The sequence below is a fragment of the Phyllostomus hastatus genome, unplaced genomic scaffold (genome assembly GCF_019186645.2).
Source record: "Phyllostomus hastatus isolate PE091 unplaced genomic scaffold, TTU_PhHast_1.1 phas_contig_524, whole genome shotgun sequence".
Lineage (NCBI taxonomy): Eukaryota > Metazoa > Chordata > Mammalia > Chiroptera > Phyllostomidae > Phyllostomus > Phyllostomus hastatus.
Genome location: NW_025333900.1, coordinates 1,289,949 through 1,311,269, shown reverse-complemented (window position 1 = coordinate 1,311,269; position 21,321 = coordinate 1,289,949). Strand labels below are relative to the sequence as shown.

At 38.2% G+C, this 21,321-nt stretch overlaps 1 protein-coding gene and 1 pseudogene across 6 annotated transcripts in view; one reads left to right on the top strand and one right to left on the bottom strand.

Moving 5' to 3' along the window:
- The first annotated feature begins 1,205 nt into the window (after positions 1–1,205).
- LOC123823957 lies at positions 1,206–1,851 on the top strand (annotated as a pseudogene).
- Positions 1,852–4,585: 2,734 nt separating this feature from the next.
- HIVEP1 (HIVEP zinc finger 1) overlaps positions 4,586–21,321 on the bottom strand; it is a 146,101-nt gene continuing 129,365 nt past the window's right edge. For all 6 annotated transcript variants that reach the window (XM_045847034.1, XM_045847035.1, XM_045847033.1 and 3 more), the window contains 2 exons: positions 8,012–8,523; positions 4,586–6,316 (listed from right to left, as the gene is read on the bottom strand). In XM_045847034.1, coding sequence (XP_045702990.1) covers positions 5,141–6,316; positions 8,012–8,523 — 1,688 coding nt within the window. In that variant the 3' untranslated portion in view covers positions 4,586–5,140. The remainder of the gene's footprint in view (positions 6,317–8,011; positions 8,524–21,321) is intronic.

Genomic DNA, 21,321 nt, shown 5'->3' with positions numbered 1-21,321 from the left:
GCATCCAGGCATATCACAACATTTAGTATTTGGTTAAACGTAGAAATTGTTCAGTTAAGAAAATTTTATCCATACAAACTAGGAAAATCTCAGTGCTAAAACTCTGAGCATCACTTTTGAATTAGAAGTCATATATACTTAAAATATGACTATTAAAAATTTAGGCCATAAAAGTGTAATAAAAAGGCATGACACAAAGTTGAAACTTACTAATTTTGAGAAACTTGACAGATAATAGACCTGTTTCAACAACTGTATTGATAGAACAATGTGATGTCTATAATAGAAGTTCTCAGAATTCTCTTCAAAATCTACCTTGACATATATAATGCAGCTGTATTATTTTTGAGAGTCTTGTTACTGAATCTGTGGGAAAGTGTAAGTGTAATGAAGGCATGTATGGAAAGCATGGCAGATCTGTCAGAGCCCATTGGTGCCGGGCATGGCTGAGGGATCGCAATTTAGATTGGGGCACCCAGGCCAATGGGCGCGGTGGGGTCTTTCCTGAAGTCGTAGATGTGAAGGAGGGGCTGGCAAGCAGCTGGTCTCCAAACTCCTCACAATGCTTTCCCCATGCTCTCTCGCTTTCATCTTTTTTTAAAAATAGTATTTATTATTTAAAATTAATTTTATTTTTCAGTTATTTCACACTCAATATTATTTTGAATTACTTTCAGGCATACAGCATAGTGATTAGACAATGGTGTACTTTACGAAGTGTTTCCCATGATACTTCCACTACTCACCTGGCACCACACATAGTTACTACAATATTATTGACTCTATTCCCTGTGCTGTACTCTACATCTCCGTGACTACTCTGGAGCTAACGATTTGCACTTCTTAATGCCTTTACTCAGCCCCCAATGCCCCTCTCCTCTGGCAACCGTCAGTCTCTTTCCTGTATCTATGAGTCTGTTTTGTTTGTTTATTTTGCTCTTTAATTCCATACATAAGTGAAACCATATGATATTTGTCTTTCTGACTTATTTCACTGAGCGTATTACCCTCTAGGTCAGTGATTTTCAACCCAGGTGACACAACACACCAGTGTGCCCTAAGAATTTTTAAGGGGCTGGGGTACACAAAGAGGGTGCCCAGCACCAGGTGCAGTCTCAGTGGGGCTGTGAGATGCCAGCTGCAGCAGCAGGAGAGGAGGCAGGAGGCCCAGGAGGGACACTGGAAGGAGGCACTTAGCCAGGACCATGGAGGGGCACAGCGGATGCTGCAAGATCACGATGGTAGGGGACCTGGAATGCAGAAAGATGGTGCTGCTGCAGGTGTTTGCCAAGGACGCCTTCTCCACATGCACAGGGGGTTATGTGCTCACCGTGTTTGAGAACTACACCGTGAGCCTTGACTCCACAAGCAGCATCTTAAGCTCAACATGTGGGACACTTCAGGTTCCTCTTAGTATGATAAGGTGAGGCCCCTGGCCTATCCTGATTCAGACACTGTGTTCATCTGCTTCTACAGTAGCTGACAAGAAACACTGGATAGTGTTTTCAAGAAGTTTCAAGGAGAGACTCAGGAGTTTTGTCCCAATGTCAAGGTTGTGCTGGGTGCCTATAAACTGGACATGCAGATAACCTGGCCACACTGAAGGAGCTGTCCAAGCAGCGACTTATCCTTGTTACACATGAGCAGTGCACTGTCCTGCCAAGCATGTGGGGTCGTGTTCTTTGTAAAGTGCTCCTCCCAGTCCTCTGAGTGCAGTGTCAGGGATGTCTTCGCTGTGGCACAGTGGCCTTGCATGGCTGCGGCCATAGGCAGCTATGCCGTACCAACTCACACCAGGGACTGCAATGATCCACTGAGCTGGCAGGACAGTCAGATGGGGGGCCATGGTGAGGGACAGAAATGAAGGTGAGATATGTAATTATCAGCCAAGAGTTGCAACCTCATGTGAGGTAATGGGGAGGGGCAGTGTCAGGAGGGGTGGTGAAGGGCACAATTGTTCCCCTGTCTGCATGCTGGCTTCCTGACCTTCCAACTCTAGCTAAGACTTCAGGGCAGGCTGAGTGAGCAATTCTCCTAGGCCAAACACCAGAGGCAGAGGGTGCCACCACTCCACATTCTCATCCCCCTCCTGTCTGTTACCAGGGAAGACCAGAGTCAGGGGGCTCTCTCCTGCCTCAGTTCTTGTCTTGCTCATAAGAGAGAAATTCAAGTGAGAGACAAACGCTTTTAATAGGCTGGAATGGGAGTAAGTGGGAGAAAACTGTACTTGAACAATGATTAAAATAAAATTAAAAAAAACACTTTTAATAGAAATAACAAATTTATTTATGAAACTCAAGCAAAAAGCTACAAACAGGCCCTCGGCTAATCCAAGTGCCCTGACTATTGGGGTTCAGGGGTTATACACCTTAGCTAGCTTCCAGTTAGTCCTCCTTCTCCTGCTTCTAGACATTAGGATTAATACAAAGGCTTGCTTTCCTGGTAAAGGCTTTCTGTCCAGTTAATGAAATTGTTACACAGGCTCCCTTTCCTAGCACAGTCTCAAGGGCTCCCCTCCTCCTGCACCATCTTTGCTTGTGATCTTTCAAACACCTGGCAATCTTATCAAACTGGGCTCTGGACTGCTGAATTAATTGGTGAGACAAGTCTCCCTTTTGTTTTTAGCTCCGTTTTAAGTTTTTTTTAGATTGTAATGGCGAGGGCCCTGCTTTATTTCCCCTCAGCCACTCATTATTAGCTACCTAACACCTCCAAAGGATGTTGAGGGAGCTAGTAGGGCCAGGAGCTGGGACAGGGCAGAGAGTATCAACCAGTGACCTTGACTGAGTCTCAGCACATGAAAGGCACCTTCCCTCTCAGCGCCCAGTCCTCATATCCTGGTCCTGGCTGCCTTCCCTAACAAAAGTGTCCATTCCATGAACTTCCCTTTTCTTCTCCTTTCACTTCTACCTACAGATGTTCTCACTCATCCTGATCTTCAGGCAACATGCACTCAATTAAAAATCAAGCTGAGAAGCCCCTCCCACCATATACCTACTAGTTCTAGCTCCTCCCTCTCTTCCCCCAACAGTCCCCAAATAAAGTCCATGTCCATGGGAAAAATCTTTTCAAACATGTAATACCTGACTACTTAGCCAGGGGCAAGAAACCTCTCTGGATTGTCAAATAAAACAGATGACACGATAGTTGTTCAGTGTGAATGAATCAAAATTATACCAATTTTTTGTCAGAATGGCAAAAAACATATTTTTTTGTGTACTGAAGAATTATAGGAGTTTGGTGTACATGAAATGAAAAAGGTTGAAAATCACTGCTCTAGATGAATCCATGCTGTCACAAATGGTAAGATTTCATTTTTTATGATTGAACAATACTCCACTAAATATATTACAATATGTTTCTTAAAGATTTTATTTATTTATTTTCAGAGAGGGAAGGGAGGGAGAAAGAGAGAGAGAAACATCAGTGTGCAGTTGCTGAGGGCTGTGGCCTGCAACCCAGGCATGTGCCCTGACTGGAATCAAACCTGCGATGCTTTGGTTCGCAGCCCACGCTCAATCCACTGAGCTACACCAACCAGGGCTTATTACAATATTTTTATCCACTCATATATTAATGGACACCTGCACTGTCTCCATATCTTGGCTTCTGTAAATAGCACTGCAATGAACATAGGAACTCACATATTCTTATAATTTAGTGTTTGGGGTTCCTTTGAATATATTTTTAGAAGTGGAATCACTGGGTCTCCATGCTCTTGTTTCACCAACTTCCTTTCCCTGAAATTTTCATGAAGCATATTTTAAAAAATGTGAACACGTTGATTAAATGTGCTATTTAAATTCCAATATGTAACATGTTTTCTCACAAATCTAGTATTTGTAATGCTTAATTAATAATGCAAATCACTACGGTGGTTATTGTGGGCTCCCCATCCAATTTTTCTGAATGAGTAAGGATAGTTAGGCCTCCCGAGACGGGAAGGAAGGATCTTTACTAAAGAGAGTCATATAAATAACTTAGAAGTTTTGTAACTGATTGTACATTTACCAGAAATCATCATACCAACATTTAGGAACTTTGCCCACTTCAGACTACATACTAGAAATACTTTAACTGTTCTTAAAATACCAATTTTTTTTTAGTTGTTCAAGTCCAGTTGTCTCCATTTTCCCTTCACCCCAGCCATCCCCACACTTCCCTTCCTAGATCCTACCCACTTTGGCGACCTTTCCCCCATTTCCCCCCATTACCTCCTCCCATCTCCCCCGTTTACTGTCAGTTTGTTCTGAATTTCAATGTCTCTGGTTATATTTTGCTTGCATGTTTGTTTTGTTGATTAGGTTCCACTTATAGGTGAGATCATATGGTATTTGTCTTTCACCACCTGGCTTATTTTTCTAGTAAGTTAATTGTTTTTGAATTGCTCATCACAAGTAAGAAAAATAGGTCTCCCAGCTGTCTGGATTTTGGTGAGTTTCACATGGTTGTAATGCCTCCCACCCCCACTTTCTCAAAAACATGGGTAGTGTTTGCATACGGGAAGAATGTAACCTAGGGCTATTTTCTGAATGCAGATGACTGATCACTAGATGATAATAAAGAAGGCATAACCAAAGCAATGTAAAGTCAGTAAACAATATTTTACTGAAACATTTCGTAACAGAAAATCTGTCTGAAGTGTAAAGTTACTGTCTTACATGGAAGGACAGACTCATTTTCAAAGACTAATATGAATACAATAAATATGGAGTTTACATACTAATTTATACACAGATACTCTGCCCCACAGCCATAAAAATTTATACTTAACAGTGCAACATATAATTTAATCAGTTGATTTATTTGACAAGTTTTTCTTACCAAACACAAATAACTACCTGGTTCTCATATATATATAATATATATTTTATATATATATAGATATTCAACAATCTGTACAGTTCTAAACATAAAACTCCTAAAAGGCACAATTGTCTATACAACATGTACAAAAATGGCTGGAGCTGACACAAAACAATTATTGGTCAAAAATTCATGATTGCACAAAGATTAGTCATGAGTTTATGTCAGAAAAATGTGCTTTAAGGGAAGGAAAGTTTTCAAAGAAACCTTTAAGTGTTATATAAAAAACAAAACAAAAACAAAAACCCCTAGGTTGTTTTGAAAAGAAAAACCACTAGGTTGCTATCACAAGCCTGTCCTCATCATCATCACTACTCACGTCACTAAACTGCGCAGCGGCCTGCCTGTGAGGCAGGGTCTTGGGCCTGGGCACCTGCCTGTCTGGTGGGAGAGTCTGCTGCCCTGACAGCTCTGGGAAATCTTTAGGATGCGCCTTCAGTAGAGATTCTGACCTGGATGCTGGTTTGCCCTGAACTGAAGGGAGTTCATGCTTGGGCTTCACATGATTAACTGAGGCAGCCTTCCCTGTGTCCATTTCACTACAGCCATCAAGTCTCGCATGGCCTCTTGTAGAGGCAGGTGGATCCAGCATGTTTTTTGAATTTTCCTGCTGTGCTTGAAGTGACCCCTGAGGAGACTCAGTCCTGCTGCCCTGCTGCCCACTGGTTACAGAAGTCGGCTTGGGGTGTGCCTCACGTGCTCTGTTTTGGGAAGCTGGTACTTCAGGAGCTCCCTGTGCATCCATGGTTACTTGACTAACTGAGGGAATTAAAGTAGGCAATGCGATGTTCAAGATCTGGAGGCCGGGTATGTGTGCCTGAGGGTTGGTACTGCCCTGTGACGAAGGGTTTGCAGTCAACACCTGCACTCCCACAGCATTGAGAGCCAGCCCTGGTGGGTGTACCTGTGGGGCAACATTTGTATTGGCAAGGCCTAAGATATTGACAGTTTCCATGCTCAGGGACGGAAGTGACTGCAAGCCAGGTGCACTCAGGTTCTGAAGGCCCGGCACATGGATTTGGCCAATGGGAATACATGGCACGACGCTGCTTAATTCAGCCACTCCCGTGGGATTTGTAGTGCCAGAAACTTCTGTGATCGTATCTCCAGGAGTGCTCACAGTTCTCTGAATTACATTGACGGCAGGAATTGTAAGTTGCATTGGCCCAGCTTGAATGGGTACAAATGTAGAATACGTGAGGCCAGCAGGTACCACGTGGATTCCCCCAACTGGAACCATATTATAAGGTGTCCTTGATTGCCGTTGGGAATGCAAAGGAAGGTGGCTAAACAAATGAGTCTGGGGAGAAGGCAGGCCTGGAGTTGGCAGGAGAGTGATTTGCTGCTTCTGCTCCTGGGTGTCAGGCTGCAGGGAGGCCACTGAAGGAACTGCCGCCCCTGTCTGAGGGCTGTGCTTGGCTGCAGTGGGGGATCTCCCGAACGATGCGTTCTAAAAGACAAGAGAGAAGAATCCTTTCAGGGCACAGCTTTCTTAGTCCTGAGCTAAAATGCTATTCTTCCTAGGGAGGTGAAAGGATGCATATTTTCTTGTATAAAAGTATGAGTTTGCTAAAATTTCTATTTTGATTAAAAAATAAATTTCCAATAGAAAAACTCTATTGCACTTTAAATACTTTTATTTTCTAGTACAAATAACAGCAGTACATTTTTGTATAGTACTTTGCATTTTTCAAATTTCCTGGATATTATCTCATTCATACTGGAATTAATCCTGGGATGTGGCCATACTTACATTCAGCTTTTGCTGCTGTTTTTATTGCTGGTACTACCAGCTCCATCTTATTTTAAAGATGAGGAATCATGGAGAAATTGAGATATTAGTTGAAATAAGCATCAACTCAGGAAAAAAATTAACTGGGAAACCAGTCATGTATGAAATGAAGAGTTGTCATTAATAAAAAGGTCTGTAATTCTTCCTTTGTTCAGTCTTTCATCCATTTACAAGTTTATGAAATGTTTACTGAAAACCAGATTTCTAGGCACTGGCAGGTGTGTGAGAGATTTTGGGACAAAGAAGCTCAGAGTACAGGTAACCGATGAAAGTAATAAAATGTGGGAGAAAAGTGTACTTGAACAATGATTAAAATAAAAAAAATAGAAAAAAACAAAGTACAACAAAAAGAACTTTTAAAAAAATAAAGTAATAAAATGTATTACTAGTAATAAATCTTCCTTATCCTCTCATCTACCCAAGGTTATCATTTAAATATTAGCTTTTTCTTGATATTCATATTATAGAGCTACACTAATTTATGTCATAATTCAATCTAAATATTAATATAGTTCAATTTAAATGTTAATGTGATTTAGTTACATTGATTAGGGTAGTCTACAGAAATCCAAGCTTTCATAGTCTTTTTACTTTTCTCCAGTGTTACTTAGTAAACCAAAATCTGCCACATTAAGAAATAAATCCGAGTGCAGTTGTCAATGAGTACTAAGGACAGAGAACTGTCAGTGACAGAAAAATGTACTCCTCACGGAATTAAATATTCCTCACCAGCCACCAGGCATAAAGGCTGAGAATTATTCACAACACCCTAAGGGTGACTTTCCAAGGCCTGTGTCTGGCCCTGAGGTAGTTTTTGGGCTGGAAGTTTTCCCAAGCTGCCACTGCAATTTGATCATTCAAGCAAAGTGAACTTCTTGATGTGTTTTTTTGGGTCATATTAACTTTGCCATAGAAACTGGTAGCTGTTTTGCCAACAGAGACAAAGTACAAACTGTTTGGATAATCTAGTGCAAATCCACTGTATCAATCAATGCCAGTGGAAAAACAAGTTGGAGTAGCAATGGGATAAATATGTCCAAGATTCATGTTCTCAATAAGGACATACTTATTTTTCATTCAAGATGTAACAAAAAGGAAATAATAATAAATGAGTATATGTTAATAGATCCATTTGGTTCTTTCAAAGATTTATAATACAATATGTGAACTCTGGTTAAAATAGCTAATAAGAATCTGAAGAAAATAACTATCTTTTGCCCTTAAATAAAACAAAACAAAAAAAAACGCCTGAAACAAACTAATTTAGTCATAAATAAATAAATAAATAAAGTGCATTATTTTAAGCCATTAGGCTCCCCATACATAAACAAAGGAAAACAACAAACTATTTACCTGTGTTAAAGCAATAGCCTTTTCTGCAACAGAAGTTCTCCGAGTTTCTTCTGAATCAGGGTAGTCTACAGACATTTGATGACATGGAGACCTATGAACAGTTTCAGGTGACCTAGAAGAATCTATAAGAACAGCTATTTCATCTTCATCTTTCGCAGCATGAGGCATGGTTCTCACTGGGGACTCTGCCTTCCTACTGTGGTCTGACTGCACTGTACTAAGTACAGTCATCTTGGTGGGCAATGCTCTAGGTAGAATGTCCATTGGGTCTGTGTGCACCCCAGAAAAGCAATCGGTAATCCTGATGTCCTCATCAGCACTCACAGAGTCCTGAAGGCTACTTCTAGAAGGAAGATGCTGTGGGCTGGCTGTAACGGAGGGAGCTGCTGACAGAACGGACTCAGCCTGGCTATCGTCATCATCATCTTCGTTTTCAATATCATCCTCATCAGGGCCATCAGATTCTTCCACATCGTACCCAGACCGCTCAAAACTGAATCTCTGTCTATCATCTAATAAAAACAACCAAGGGGGGATGTTACAGAATGTTTTGCAACTGGACAAACACAATCTTTCATTTTTTTTAAAGTTTGGCAGTATTGTGAGGAGTATAAAAGACAAGGACTCTACCCACAGAAAGCCTGCAATTTAGTGGAGGAGAAAGATGTGGAGAAGAATGAGTCCCTCAGCCCAGCAGGAATCAGAGAAGCAAGCCACTAACAGAGAGCGGCATGGCCAGGAGCGGCTTTGTTGGGGATGCAGAACGTGGAACGAGCCGCCAGCGAGTAGAGAGGTAGAGGGTTGACATAAAAAAAATCAGAAATAAAGGCCTCAAATACTATACTTGTGAAATCCCCCAAAGAAGACTGAACTATATTAAAAAGTTTAACAGGTTTCAATGAAATTATTTTCCTGAGCTCCTTTTTTATGTCCACTTCTTTGTATTTACCTTTTATTGAACAAATTTAAAAACACCTAACAAAATTTCATATTTATAAACCAAATAATTTTCCTTAATACTTGAATACTATTTTAAGACATGTTTGCATTGTCCTCTGAGTAGTAATATTCTCATATATTTAAGCCTCCTTCTACTTTTTACTTTTCACTTAGGTGCTAAATTTTCCCATAATTTTTTTTGCTGTGATGATTCAACCCACTCCTCACAAGAAGGGGAACATTAAAAGTCATTCCTATCAGCTTCGTAATCTCATATGAGACAGTGTCTAACAAGGAATATTCAAGATGGTCCAGGGAAGTCTCGAGATTCTCATAAGCTCATAAACCTTATCTATTCAACATCTCGCAAAATTAGGGGCTCTCTCTCTTAGAAAATAAAACTTAAAAAAGTTAAATTAGGAAAGAATACAAAACATCTACCACATTTCTTTCTCGCTGAGCTGCAGTGAGGCAGACGCTTGGCTGTGATACAGCCTGCATTCACACACATGTTTTTGAAGAGAAAAAAATGTAAATAGAGAAACAAGCAATCAGTATATTTCCTGGCTTTCCCAAATGGTCTACGTATTAATTTAACTCACCACTTCTTCTATATGACAAAGATAAACTCATACAGAAAAGTTTCAGATGAAATAACTACCAACATTGCAGGTAGTTATTTCTAGGGTGGGACATGCTACAACTTTTATGTTTTTTATCTCAAGTATGTGTTACTTTTATAATTAAAATATCTCAAGATAAAATACACGCATTTAGGTTTCTTTAATATGTGATTTCATAAGCGTTTTGTCTTAAGGGTTCTACAGTTTTGTTGTAAACTAATAAATAAATAATACTGATTAACTGAGTCCTATCAGGTGCATACACTAAAAACAGAATGGGTGATTTCTGGTTAAAAGTCCTGATTCCTTATGCTGTATTCTGATGTTTGAAATTCTCAAATTAGAAAGCCATTCCCAATTTGTATTGTATTTGCCACATTAGTGCCAAATCAGATGTATTTTTAGAGTCACTTTTTCTTTTAAAGGGGAAAGTGGGATCTAACAACAGAAAGTGGGTGACTGACAGAACAAGGAATCAAGAAAGGGCTGACTTCATTAAGGACCAACCTGCTACAAAGTCTAATTAGGGAGGGCCTAACTTTAAATTTATGACTTTTCCCAAACCCATTGCAAAGGTAAGGTCCCAGATAATCCAATAGCCCAAACTAAGCAGAAACAGTGTGTGTAGGAAAAGTGAAGACACCGCTTACATCACTGGAGTAGATGCAACAGGAATCTGCTAAATAGTTGAAGGACTGGTCAGAGCAAAGGGTGGGCTGGGAAGACTGTGTATATCCTCTGGGGTTAAACTCTCTTGCAGGCTTTGTGCTATGAACCCCACCCAAGCACTCAGAGAAGAGACCACTAAGTGACCACTGTGTTCCAGAGCTGGGAGAAGAGGGGCAGCAGTCATGTAGGAGGGGCAAGGAATTCCACCTGGGTCCATCTCCTCTTTCTGCACTATAAAAGAAAAACCTTATCCTGTACTGGGAAAAGCAATACACATGGTTGTCCTTAGGACATAGATGGAAACTTCCTAGAGGGCGGAAAGGAAACGAATATTAGAAAAAAATACAACTCTACTTCTTGAGGAGAAACAGATTACCAGGTGAGTCCACCACAACAGCTGGAGGAGGGGAGAACGAAGTGCCGGAGCCCAGAAACTTCAACATGTGGCACACTTAGAAGACTGAGGCTGGGTCAGAACAGCAATGGCATACAATTGCTTTATCCTCTACTGCCAAGCTAAAGAGGTTTAAGCAACTGGTAACAAAATACTGCCAGGAGAGAGGCAGCAGAATAAGAATGTGTAGAGCAACCCTCTGTGAGGCATTATACAAAGGGAAGACCTAGAACTGGAATGGAACAGGCATTAGTGTTGTAATTCATCCTCCGCCACAAACACAAGGTATCTCTACAGGAATTGGAAGCTTCTGGTGCACTAAGGAAACCATAGCAACCGGAAATCTCTCAAGCCCAGTCTGACTCTAACTAGAAAAACTGCCATACTACAGGCCTAGCAGGAGGAGCGGCATGCCCACTGCCAGGCATAAAGACTGTTTACATTAGTCTGCACTACCTTGCATATGACGTCAAGCTTTCAACAAAGATTGTAAGGGACACAAGGTGAGAAAAAAACATACTCAGGAGAGAAAAAGCAGTCAGAACCAGTCAATATGACACAGATGTTACAACTGTTAGAGAATTTAAAATAATTATGATTAATATGTTAAAAATGCCAATGGGAAAGGTGGACAACATACAATATTAATGGGAATTTCAGATGAGAAATGGAAACTACAAAAAAGAATGAAATAAAATTTGACAACTGAAAAACACAGTAACAAGGAAACTGTTGAACTCAGAATTCTATCCCCACTGAAATAATTTTCCAAGATGGAAGAAAATACAGATTCTTTTAGAAAAACAAAAACAGGATTGATTCACTGCCAGCAGATCTACTTGATAATAAATGTTAAAGAAACTCTTTAGGCAGAGAAAATATGGTAGCAAATGAAAACTTGGATCTACAGAAAAAAAGGAAGAGCATCAGAAATAGAATAAATCAAGGTAAAATGATTTTTTTTAAAAAAGTACAACACTTGCTCTAAAAGCTAAATGAATTTTCATGGCAAAATAGTAACAATGCACTGTGTGCTTATAGCATATGCACAAATGTAAAAGATAATACAACTATAGCACACAGGATAAAAGGGAATTGTGAATATACCCTTAGTCTTTATATTACATGTAAAACAATGTAACATTATGTGAAAGTAGACAACTAAAACTTTTAAAAGGTATAAATAACAAGTCAATGTAGACGATAAAACAGAATAATAAAGAAATGCTCAATTAAGGCATACAAAGAAAACAGAAAAAGAAACAAAAAGTAGCTGACAAGATAAAATGGTAAGTTCTAATCCAACTGCGTGAACATTAAAAGGAATGGTCTAACACAGCAATTTTCAGCTGGTGTGCTGAAAGAATTTTTAAAACAGGTAACACCTGACTCTTTAGTCAAGGGCACTGACCCCTCCTTTTCCCTTAGATTATCAAATAAAAGAAGTGACAACAGCCCAACATTCATTCTGATGTGAATGATCAAAATTATACCAATTTTTTGACAGACTGGCAAGAAATATAATACATTTTTTGCTGTGCTGCAGATTTTTAATGTGCAATGAGATTAAAAAGGTTGAAAGCTGCTGGTTTAACACATGAGTTAAAAGAGAGAGGCTGTCAGACTGGATAAAAAAGCAAGTCTGAGATATATAATGTGTATAAGAAATCCATTTTAAATAAAGAGATATAAATAGATTGAAAGTAAAGTTTGGAGAAAGATAGTCCCTAAATCATTAACTAAAATATAGCTGGGGGAAAAAACCTATACTAATACCAGACAAATTAGACTTTAGAACAAGGAATATCATCACAGATCAATAGGGACATTATATAATTAATGACAAAGGGGTTAACTCTATGAACATATAACACTTGCAAACATGTAACAACTAACCAGAGCTCAAAGTAAATAAGGCTAAAATGGAAAAAAAGTAATATATACATAATCATAGGTGAAGACTTCAACAACCCACTCTCAGTAATTGATGAAGTATTTAGAAAATCAGTGAGAACACAGAAAACCTGGTAAACGTGATCAACACTAACTGACATTTAAAGAATACCTCCCCCGCCAACAGCAGAATACACTCTCCTTATACATGAATGTGGAACATTCACCAGTACCTTATCAGAATCTGAGCTATAACACATACCTCAACATATTTAAATGGATAGAAATCACATAGAGAATGCTTTTGAATGAGAACAGAATTAAGTTAGAAATTAACAATTAGAAGACATCTGAAAAATCCCCAAAGGTTTCAGAATTAAGTAATACATTTCTAAATAATTGTGGGTCAAGGAGAAAATCTCAAAGGAAAGTTAGAAATATTTTGAACTGGATGAAATGTAACAGTCAAAATTTGTGGCATGAAGCTAAATTTATTGTAATATATGTTTCTATTAGAAAACATGAAAAGCCTCAAATAATCAATCTAAGTTATCACCTTTAGAAATTAGAAAAAAATAAGCCCAAAAGCAAGAAGAGGGAAGGAAATAATAAAGATGAAAACAGAAATAATAAACTGACAAAAGAAGAGAAATTCAATGAAACCAAAAGCTGGACCCTGGGGGGGAATCAATAAAATTGATAAACCTCTGGTAATATGGGCCAAGAAAAAATAAATTACCAACATTAGGCAAGAGAGAAAGGACATATCAATAAAGTTCCTACAAACATTAAAAGGAAAATAAGGAAATCTATGAAAAACTCTGTTCTACCAACAAAATTGATTTCAAAATTAAAATGTAATATTTATAATAAAACCAAAAGAATGAAATATTAGGTATAAATTTTTAAAAGCGTGGGATCTGTATGCTGAGAACTACAAAACACTGGTTAAAGAAATCAAAAATGGGAAATAAACAAAGGGACATACCTTATTCACAGATTGGAAGTCTCAATATTAAGATAGCATTTCTCCCCACTTTGATCTATAGATACAATTTCATTAAAAAATCTCACAAGAATTTTGCACATATTCACACCCCAATTCTAAAATTTCTATGGAAAAGAAAAGAAACTAAAATAGCTGGAACAACTCTGAAGAAGGAGCAAAGTTAAAAGACTCACACGAGAGACAGTATGGTACTAGAGGACAGTCAGACGGGAGCGGCAGATCAGAGGACAGAGGGCAGAGGTGAAAACTCACACTGATGCAGTGAGCTAAAATTCCAACAAAGGCAATTCCATGAAGAAAGAATAATCCTTCCAGCAAATGGTGATAAAACCAATGGACACCCAAATGCCAAAAAATGAACATTGATACATACCTTACATCTAATACTCAAATACTCAAAATAGATTATAGACCTAAATGTACTATTTGTTTGGCCAAAAAGTCCATTTATTATTTTCTATAAAATAAAAGATATGTTTCTCATTTTCACCAGTAACTTTATTGATTTGGATATTTTGAATATGTCAGCTATCTTTCCTGTGGTATAATGTAGCTTATTCTCAATTAATGTCTTGATTTGAGTACTATCTAGAACTTCCAACTGGTCTACCCAACCAGGGAGCATCACTAGGGAGAAATCTCCAGCAGGAAGCTTCACAAACCACTTTTGATACATTTGATCAGTCACAGTACCTTCTCCATATACTGCACAATCTTTTTTTTTTTCTGCATTTCAGTTGTGTTTTAACCTGTCTTAAAGTACTAAAGCATAATATGCCAAAAATGGTGCATATTTTCTTCCATCTTCAATATTAAAATGGCTACACAAAAATTCACCAATTTTGGTAAGTTTTTTTTAATGCACACTGATATGACAGCTGTCACAATACACAATTGTCTTCAAATGAAATTAAAGACAACCAAGCACTACTAGAACCATCTTACAGAAAAATCCAAATGAATTTTTTGGTCAACCCATTGTATAAAACTATGTGACGTGTTAAAAACTGCAGGAATCTGTGTGACCTTGGATTAGACAAAGATTTTTACATATGACACCAAAAGCACAATCAATTCAAGAAAAAAACAGATACACTGAGCTTTATTAATATTAAAAAATTTCCTCTGAGGAAAACACTGCAAAAGACAACAATAAGACATGCAAATGTCTGAGAGAAAAGACCTGCAAATCACTTTTCTGACAAAGGGATCATATCCACAATATATGAAAAAACTATCAAAATTGAACAGTAAGAAAGCAACCTGCTTTAAAAGATGGCCAAAATTTCTGAATGGACATATCCTGAAGAAACTTCATGGAAGGCAAACAGCCCATTAATAGATTCTCAGCATCATCAATCAGGAGGCAAATGAAATTAAAACCACAATGAAATACCATTGTACACCTACTAGAATATATTTTTTAAATGTACTGGTAAGGTTGCATAACAATTAGAATCTCATACATTGCTGATGGGAATGTAAAAGATGTAGCCACTGTGGAAAAACAGTTTCACACCTTTCTTACAAAACTAAATGTGCACTAACCATATAACCCAGAGATTCCACTCCTAGTATCAAGACCTAGGGAAACAGAAACTTACATTGCCAACAACTGGAAACCACCCAGATGTCTTTAAATTGGTCAGGGGATAGTAAATTATGGTACATCAATATAGTGGAAAGCTACTCAGCGATAGAAAGAAATGAATTACTGATTCACACAACAACATGGATGAATCTTACATGTACTCTGCTAAGTTAAAGAGGCCAGATCCCCAAAGTTACTTATTGTATAACTCCTTTCATATGACACTCTGGAAAAGGAAAAATAAGGCGGAGAAAAAGAGACTAGTGATTGCTAGAGGATGTTAGGTGGGGGAGCCGTTTCTATACAGGAGTGGCATAGGAATTTGAGGGGGCGAAGGAACTGTTCTGCATGGAATTGTGTGAGTGAACATGTAATTCTATGCATTTGTCAAAAACTACAGAACTATACACCATGAAGAGAATGTTATTGTAAATAATAAAAACATAATCAATGAGGATGTGGGGGGAACCTAAAATGAAAAATAAGCTGAGAAAGATGACTCTAACTGAAATACAAATGACCCATAACACCACAATGAAGGGATGGGAAGAAAGATCCTAACCTAGGTATGCTTAGCAAAGGATTCTGACTAGATACTGTGAAGGCTGAAGACAAAAGTAACTACACACAAACACTGTACTGTAATTACAGTGTGTTCACAGGTGGGTTAGGATTTCTGAAACTAGTTTATAGATATACTAGAGTTGAACAAGTATGTGAGCCCACTGTAGATGAGATTCACCTACAGTGAGAATCAGGTTTCTCATTGTAGGTAAAAATAAAAAGGAGGAAATAGAGAAGACTGCAATAAACATCGTGTTGCTGAATGGAATGTGACGTGTTAAATGTGACCATTGGAATGGTCAGTATGGACTCATGTTCTTATTTATTTAGAGCTGCTTCAAAAAAATGGGGCCACATTGAAACAGAACAGGAACAGCCCTCGAAGAACTCTCAATGGCCAATGAGAACTTGAGCTACACAATCAATAATGACAGTATTGAAGTGTGACCCAAAGATAAAATACACGTGTTGAGTCCACACTGATATGAATGAATAAGTGGATGGTACACAAATAGAGAAACCGTACTTCACAGAAAATTCCAATGAACAATTTTGAACACCACAGCAACAGTCACCACAGATGAAATTCATCAGTGAATAAACAGGATGTCTGCCTAGTCTCAAAGTATCTCCCACAAGTATTTAATATTTATAAAAGCCACACAAGTAAATTTACAGTGGAGTCCTGGCAGACATCACCTTAGTGAAGCGATGAGGGTTAACATGACCAGTAATACGCACTGACATAATGTAATCCCTGGTGTGCGCTAAAAACAAGCACTTCGCTCTATCATTCTTTCCTAATGAAGCGCAACCTCAATCCAATCATGAGCACGTATCAAAAAACCCAAACTGAAAAACATTCCACAAAATAACTGACAGACCTTACTGAAAGTGTCAAGGTCATGAAGGGCAAGAAAGACTGAGGGACATACTAGAGGAGCCTAGGGAACCATGGCAACTAAGTGCAACGTGGGAACCTGGAATGAGATCCTGGGACAGAAAAAAATACAAGTGGAAAAATGGGTGAAACCTGGTAAGTTCTGTACTTTAGTTAGGAAGCTCAGTTGAAGTTAATTTCTTAGTGTTGACAAATATTCAATGGTTATGTAAGAATGCTAACACAACAGGAAGCTGGGTGAAGGATGTAACAGGAATTTTCTATACTAGTTTTGCAAGTTTTCTGCAAAACTGAAATAACCTTTTTAAAAATACCATAAAAAACTATTTGTGAGTGCTCCTCCGAGGTCTGTATTTTTTTCTACTGACACCAGGAGGCTGCGTCACTGAGATAAGCTTGCACAGTGCCTACTTCCTCCCTCTGCTCTTTTACTGAGGTAGTCTCCTTCTGATAAGCAATTTTCTTCTTTCCTATTGTTTTAAAGGAAACTTAATTCTTGAAACCAATTCCAACATTTCCCTGGTAAATTTAAAAGCTTGGGAAATCTTCCCACAGTATACCCTAACCAATCTACATTTTCACCACCTAAAACTGCATGACTTGCATCTATTTTTGCATTTGTCATTCACTGGTACATATGAGGACTATATGACTATTCCAACACAAGCCACCTACACTCTAAGAGGACTTTAGATTGATGGCTAGAGTATATACGAACTGGCTTAGCAGTACATACAGACCCATAGTATTTGATCATAACCAAAACATAATTAAGAACTTGACTTACTCTCAGACAATAATTGTTTAAAAATTAAAAACACAGTAAATTGTTTTAAAGTGTCAGCATCAAGACTCAAAACCAGCTCTGCCTGTCTCCTCAACTTGCACTAAACATTCCACATTCAAATGCCATATTTTAAAAATACAACTGTAGAATGAATTATAGTCAATACGGTAGCTTATAAATATGCATGATGTTTATAGGTACAGACATTGAAAGTGTCATATAATTATTTGGTTATGAATAGCAGAACATATGAAATGCAACTGCTGGACTCGTGTGGCCCCTGACGGGTCCTGTGAACACTGTGAATGGAACGCAGCCAGGCTTATCTGTCTGCACGCTGTCCACGGCAGCTTTCACACCACAACCACAGAGTGCACTGGCTACAACAGAGGCTGCATGGCCCCAAAGCCTACAATATTTCCAATCAGGTCCTCTACAAAGTTTGCCAACATCTACATTCTTTTCATGTTTTAACCTAATAATGACCCTGTGACAGAGCTGAGATCAAACTTATACAAAGAAGTTAAGAAGCTTACATAAGACTAGAAGGCATCAAAGCTAGAATTTAGAACCAAGGTTTTTATACATTTAGGAGTCTTGTCATTAATCCAGTAAGATATACGGACTTTCCCCCATTATGTTACAGTTGTTCTTTCCTTGGCTTAAACAACGCAGACTGTAATGCTCCAAGAGGATAAAGCTGGGACTCACCCTGTACACCCCCCAGGAACTCCAGAACAGACACAAGGAACCCATATACTTGCTTCAGAGATTCATAAATAAATGGCCCTTAAAAGTTCTATTTAATTTACAACTCTCTAGACACAGTCCCCACTCATGATAAATAAATTCTTCCAATATTCAATAAAATTTTATGTAAGTTAAGAATTCCTTTACTGTTTGTGAATTTAAATTTGTGAGGGGGAAAAAAGAGGTATACAATGCAGCACTCCTATTTTTCAAAAGTAAATGTTTTGATAAACTTATGTAGAGCTTCCCAAAGAGTACTGCAAAAGTATCTTTTTAAGATCAGCTGAGTGAACTGCTCCTCACCCTGCCCCCCGCCGCTGCCAAACAGTGACACCTGCTGGAAAAGCCAGCTCCACACAGAGGGCTCCACAGAAAAGGCTCCATGAGAGGTCAGCAACCCCTGCTCTCACAGCCCCAACATTCTTTTGTTGTCGTTAGTCTGTTTTTGTTTTTCTCATGTCTGGAAATGTTACCTTTGAAATTCAGACAAAACAAAAGCAACCTGAGGAAAATAATTTATTAAAAGCATGCAACTGCTGCAGTAATGCTTGTTTTTGTTTTTAAAGATGAAAACATCATTAAGAATAATGGAACAGAGTTTAATGTTTGTTCACTTTAGGAAGTAAACCACAGGCTATCATATATGTGTAATTCATTAGTGATATTAATACTTGAACTATAACTCCTAAGGCCTGTTATTGTTTCATAATGTGAATGGAAATTTTTCTTGAAAGGTGGTTCTCTCAGTTTGGCAACTGAGGGCCCATATTAACATTCCTAGTATTGAAGTCCAGCATCTGTTGACAAAAACATTCTTTGAATCAAGGTATGAAAAGCAAAAAGCAAGAAGCATGATTTTTGACATAAAAAGTGAAAAAGTAGAAGTATTTGCTAATTCCCCAAAAAACAGGAAAAATTCCCGAGACTATATAATTGTGCATGGCAAGAACACAGAGCATGTGCAGCTGGGCTGGAAGGGTTTCATAAGCACATACTATAATTACAGCCTGAGTTGCTAGTTTTAAACTAAATGGAAACTTCTTTCAAATGCCAAATGTACAAACTTTAATGGCTGGCTTAGAAAAATGTATAATTCCCTCCACTTAATTCAAAATAAACATTTCCCAACATTTCCAAATTTAAACCATTTGAAAATTAGAACAAAAACTCATCTGCTAAAGGAAAAAAATAATAGCCGCACAGCCTGCTGTTGCTAAGGTTAATGAACAATGAAAAAGGCCAAGGGTCTTCTGGGTCCTTGGTCCTTTGTCATACCGTTTGCACACTGACCTTTAATAAGCACTTTGTATCAGCCAGAGAACCTGAACACTACGCTGATGAATGACATTCTGGATATCCTGTGGTCGGCACAGTGGAGAATGAATTTAGGATGTTTAGAAAATGAAAAGATTGAAGATAATGCCAGGAAAAGTGGTACTGAAGTTAAATAGAAATAAATATGGAGAAAACCTCTGATGAAAATTAAATAAAGCAGACATAAATTTGTAACTTTTCCAAATGGCGATGGTGTTTACAAAATAAACATTACGATGGGATACTTTGTAGTACTGCTCTCTGGCCTATCGTAAGCATTTAATACATTTTGTTGAATAGATTTAAGCTCAGAGATAAAATTGCTTGGTGATGATTATGTGTGTGCTACAGAAAAGATCAATTAAATGACTGACTCCCCAAATTTGTCCTATAATCCTAGAAACACTGTCCTTAGATTTCTGGGTGCTGTCCTGCAAAGTCTGGCAGGGACTAGATTAAGAATCCTGTCTCCCAAACACCACCTTAGTGATTATTTTTTCTTTGAAAAGATTTATCCCATTTCCCAGATGTCTGAGATAACCAAGATCTGAGTATATGTACCAAGTTCTTGTATGTCCTGTTAGTTGGTTAAATATGTGTGACTCATAAAAGTGTGGCAAATCTAACAGTCCTTTTTAAGATATTGTAGAGCTCTACTACTGAAATTCCACATTTTTAAATATGAAATATGAAGTGTGGCTACCAAAACTACTTAGGCATTTTACTCAGTCTCTACTGAAGACAATGTCACAAATTTTCATATTAAGACGTGATGTTTTACAGTACTGGTTTCCTAAAAGACAAGTGGCTCCTAAATTTGGCTTATTTTTCTTTAAACACTGTATGGTTTATCTGGCATCTGTAATCTACCAGCATAATTAAAGGGTAAATTTCAACTGTTTACAGAAACCTTGGTGAAAAAAGATATTCCTTCGATAGTTTTTTCTTAGTTATTTCAGACGCCCCCTTTTCACATGGCTGGACCACATATGCCTTACTCCATGCAGCTGTGGAGGCCTGATGAAAGGCATCTGAAAAGCCCCTGTAATCACCACCTCTGGAATGCAAGCTAGCAAACTGCAACCACTGCTGTGGCGGCACCTTAGCATCTTCCCGAACTTTTATTGTAGACATACAACAAATGGAATCCTAGTGTGGTTTCTTGGAGTATAACATGAGATGGGCTTAACATCGGATTTTTGTTAGGTTAAGAAAATGAGAAATGACATGATGACCCCAGGATTCCACAAAAGCATTTGATAACCATAATAGCCAAGCTATGTGTCAGAAGGCACTACATCGCACAATTTTCATTTTCATTTATTGGGCCAAGAAAATGGGGACTACACTGTCAGGCAGGCATTTCAATATTGACAAAGGATCTCATGTGGCAGCTGAAGTCTCAGAGTAACCTGAGTGTTAAGATGGTGAGCTTACCCTGTGTGACCAGGGGGCAGGGAAACTGCACTGGGCAAGAAGGAGCAGGGACGAGACCCCAGCATATAAAATCACTTGAAGCAGACCAGCCTCTAAACCCCAGAACTTTGTTCTACTAGTAGATACATACTTCGAAACTTAAAACTGTAACACCTGAAAATATTTAGTCTCCCTTCTAATTTTTTTGAAGTCAAGCCACTTTATTAGTTATATCTAATAATTTGTGTGTTTTCTTGGAAAATGAAATTGATAGTAAAATCAAACACTTCATAACATGCTGCTAATCCTCATAACACCTTTATGTAGTTGATAAAGGCAATGTTTTAAAATATAGAAATATTAAAGTAGAAACAAATCAAGTCTTTATCTTTTATGTTAGTCTATTCTATGAAGAAAATTCTATACCAGAGTGATGCTGGACCAGGGCAGACATTAATTC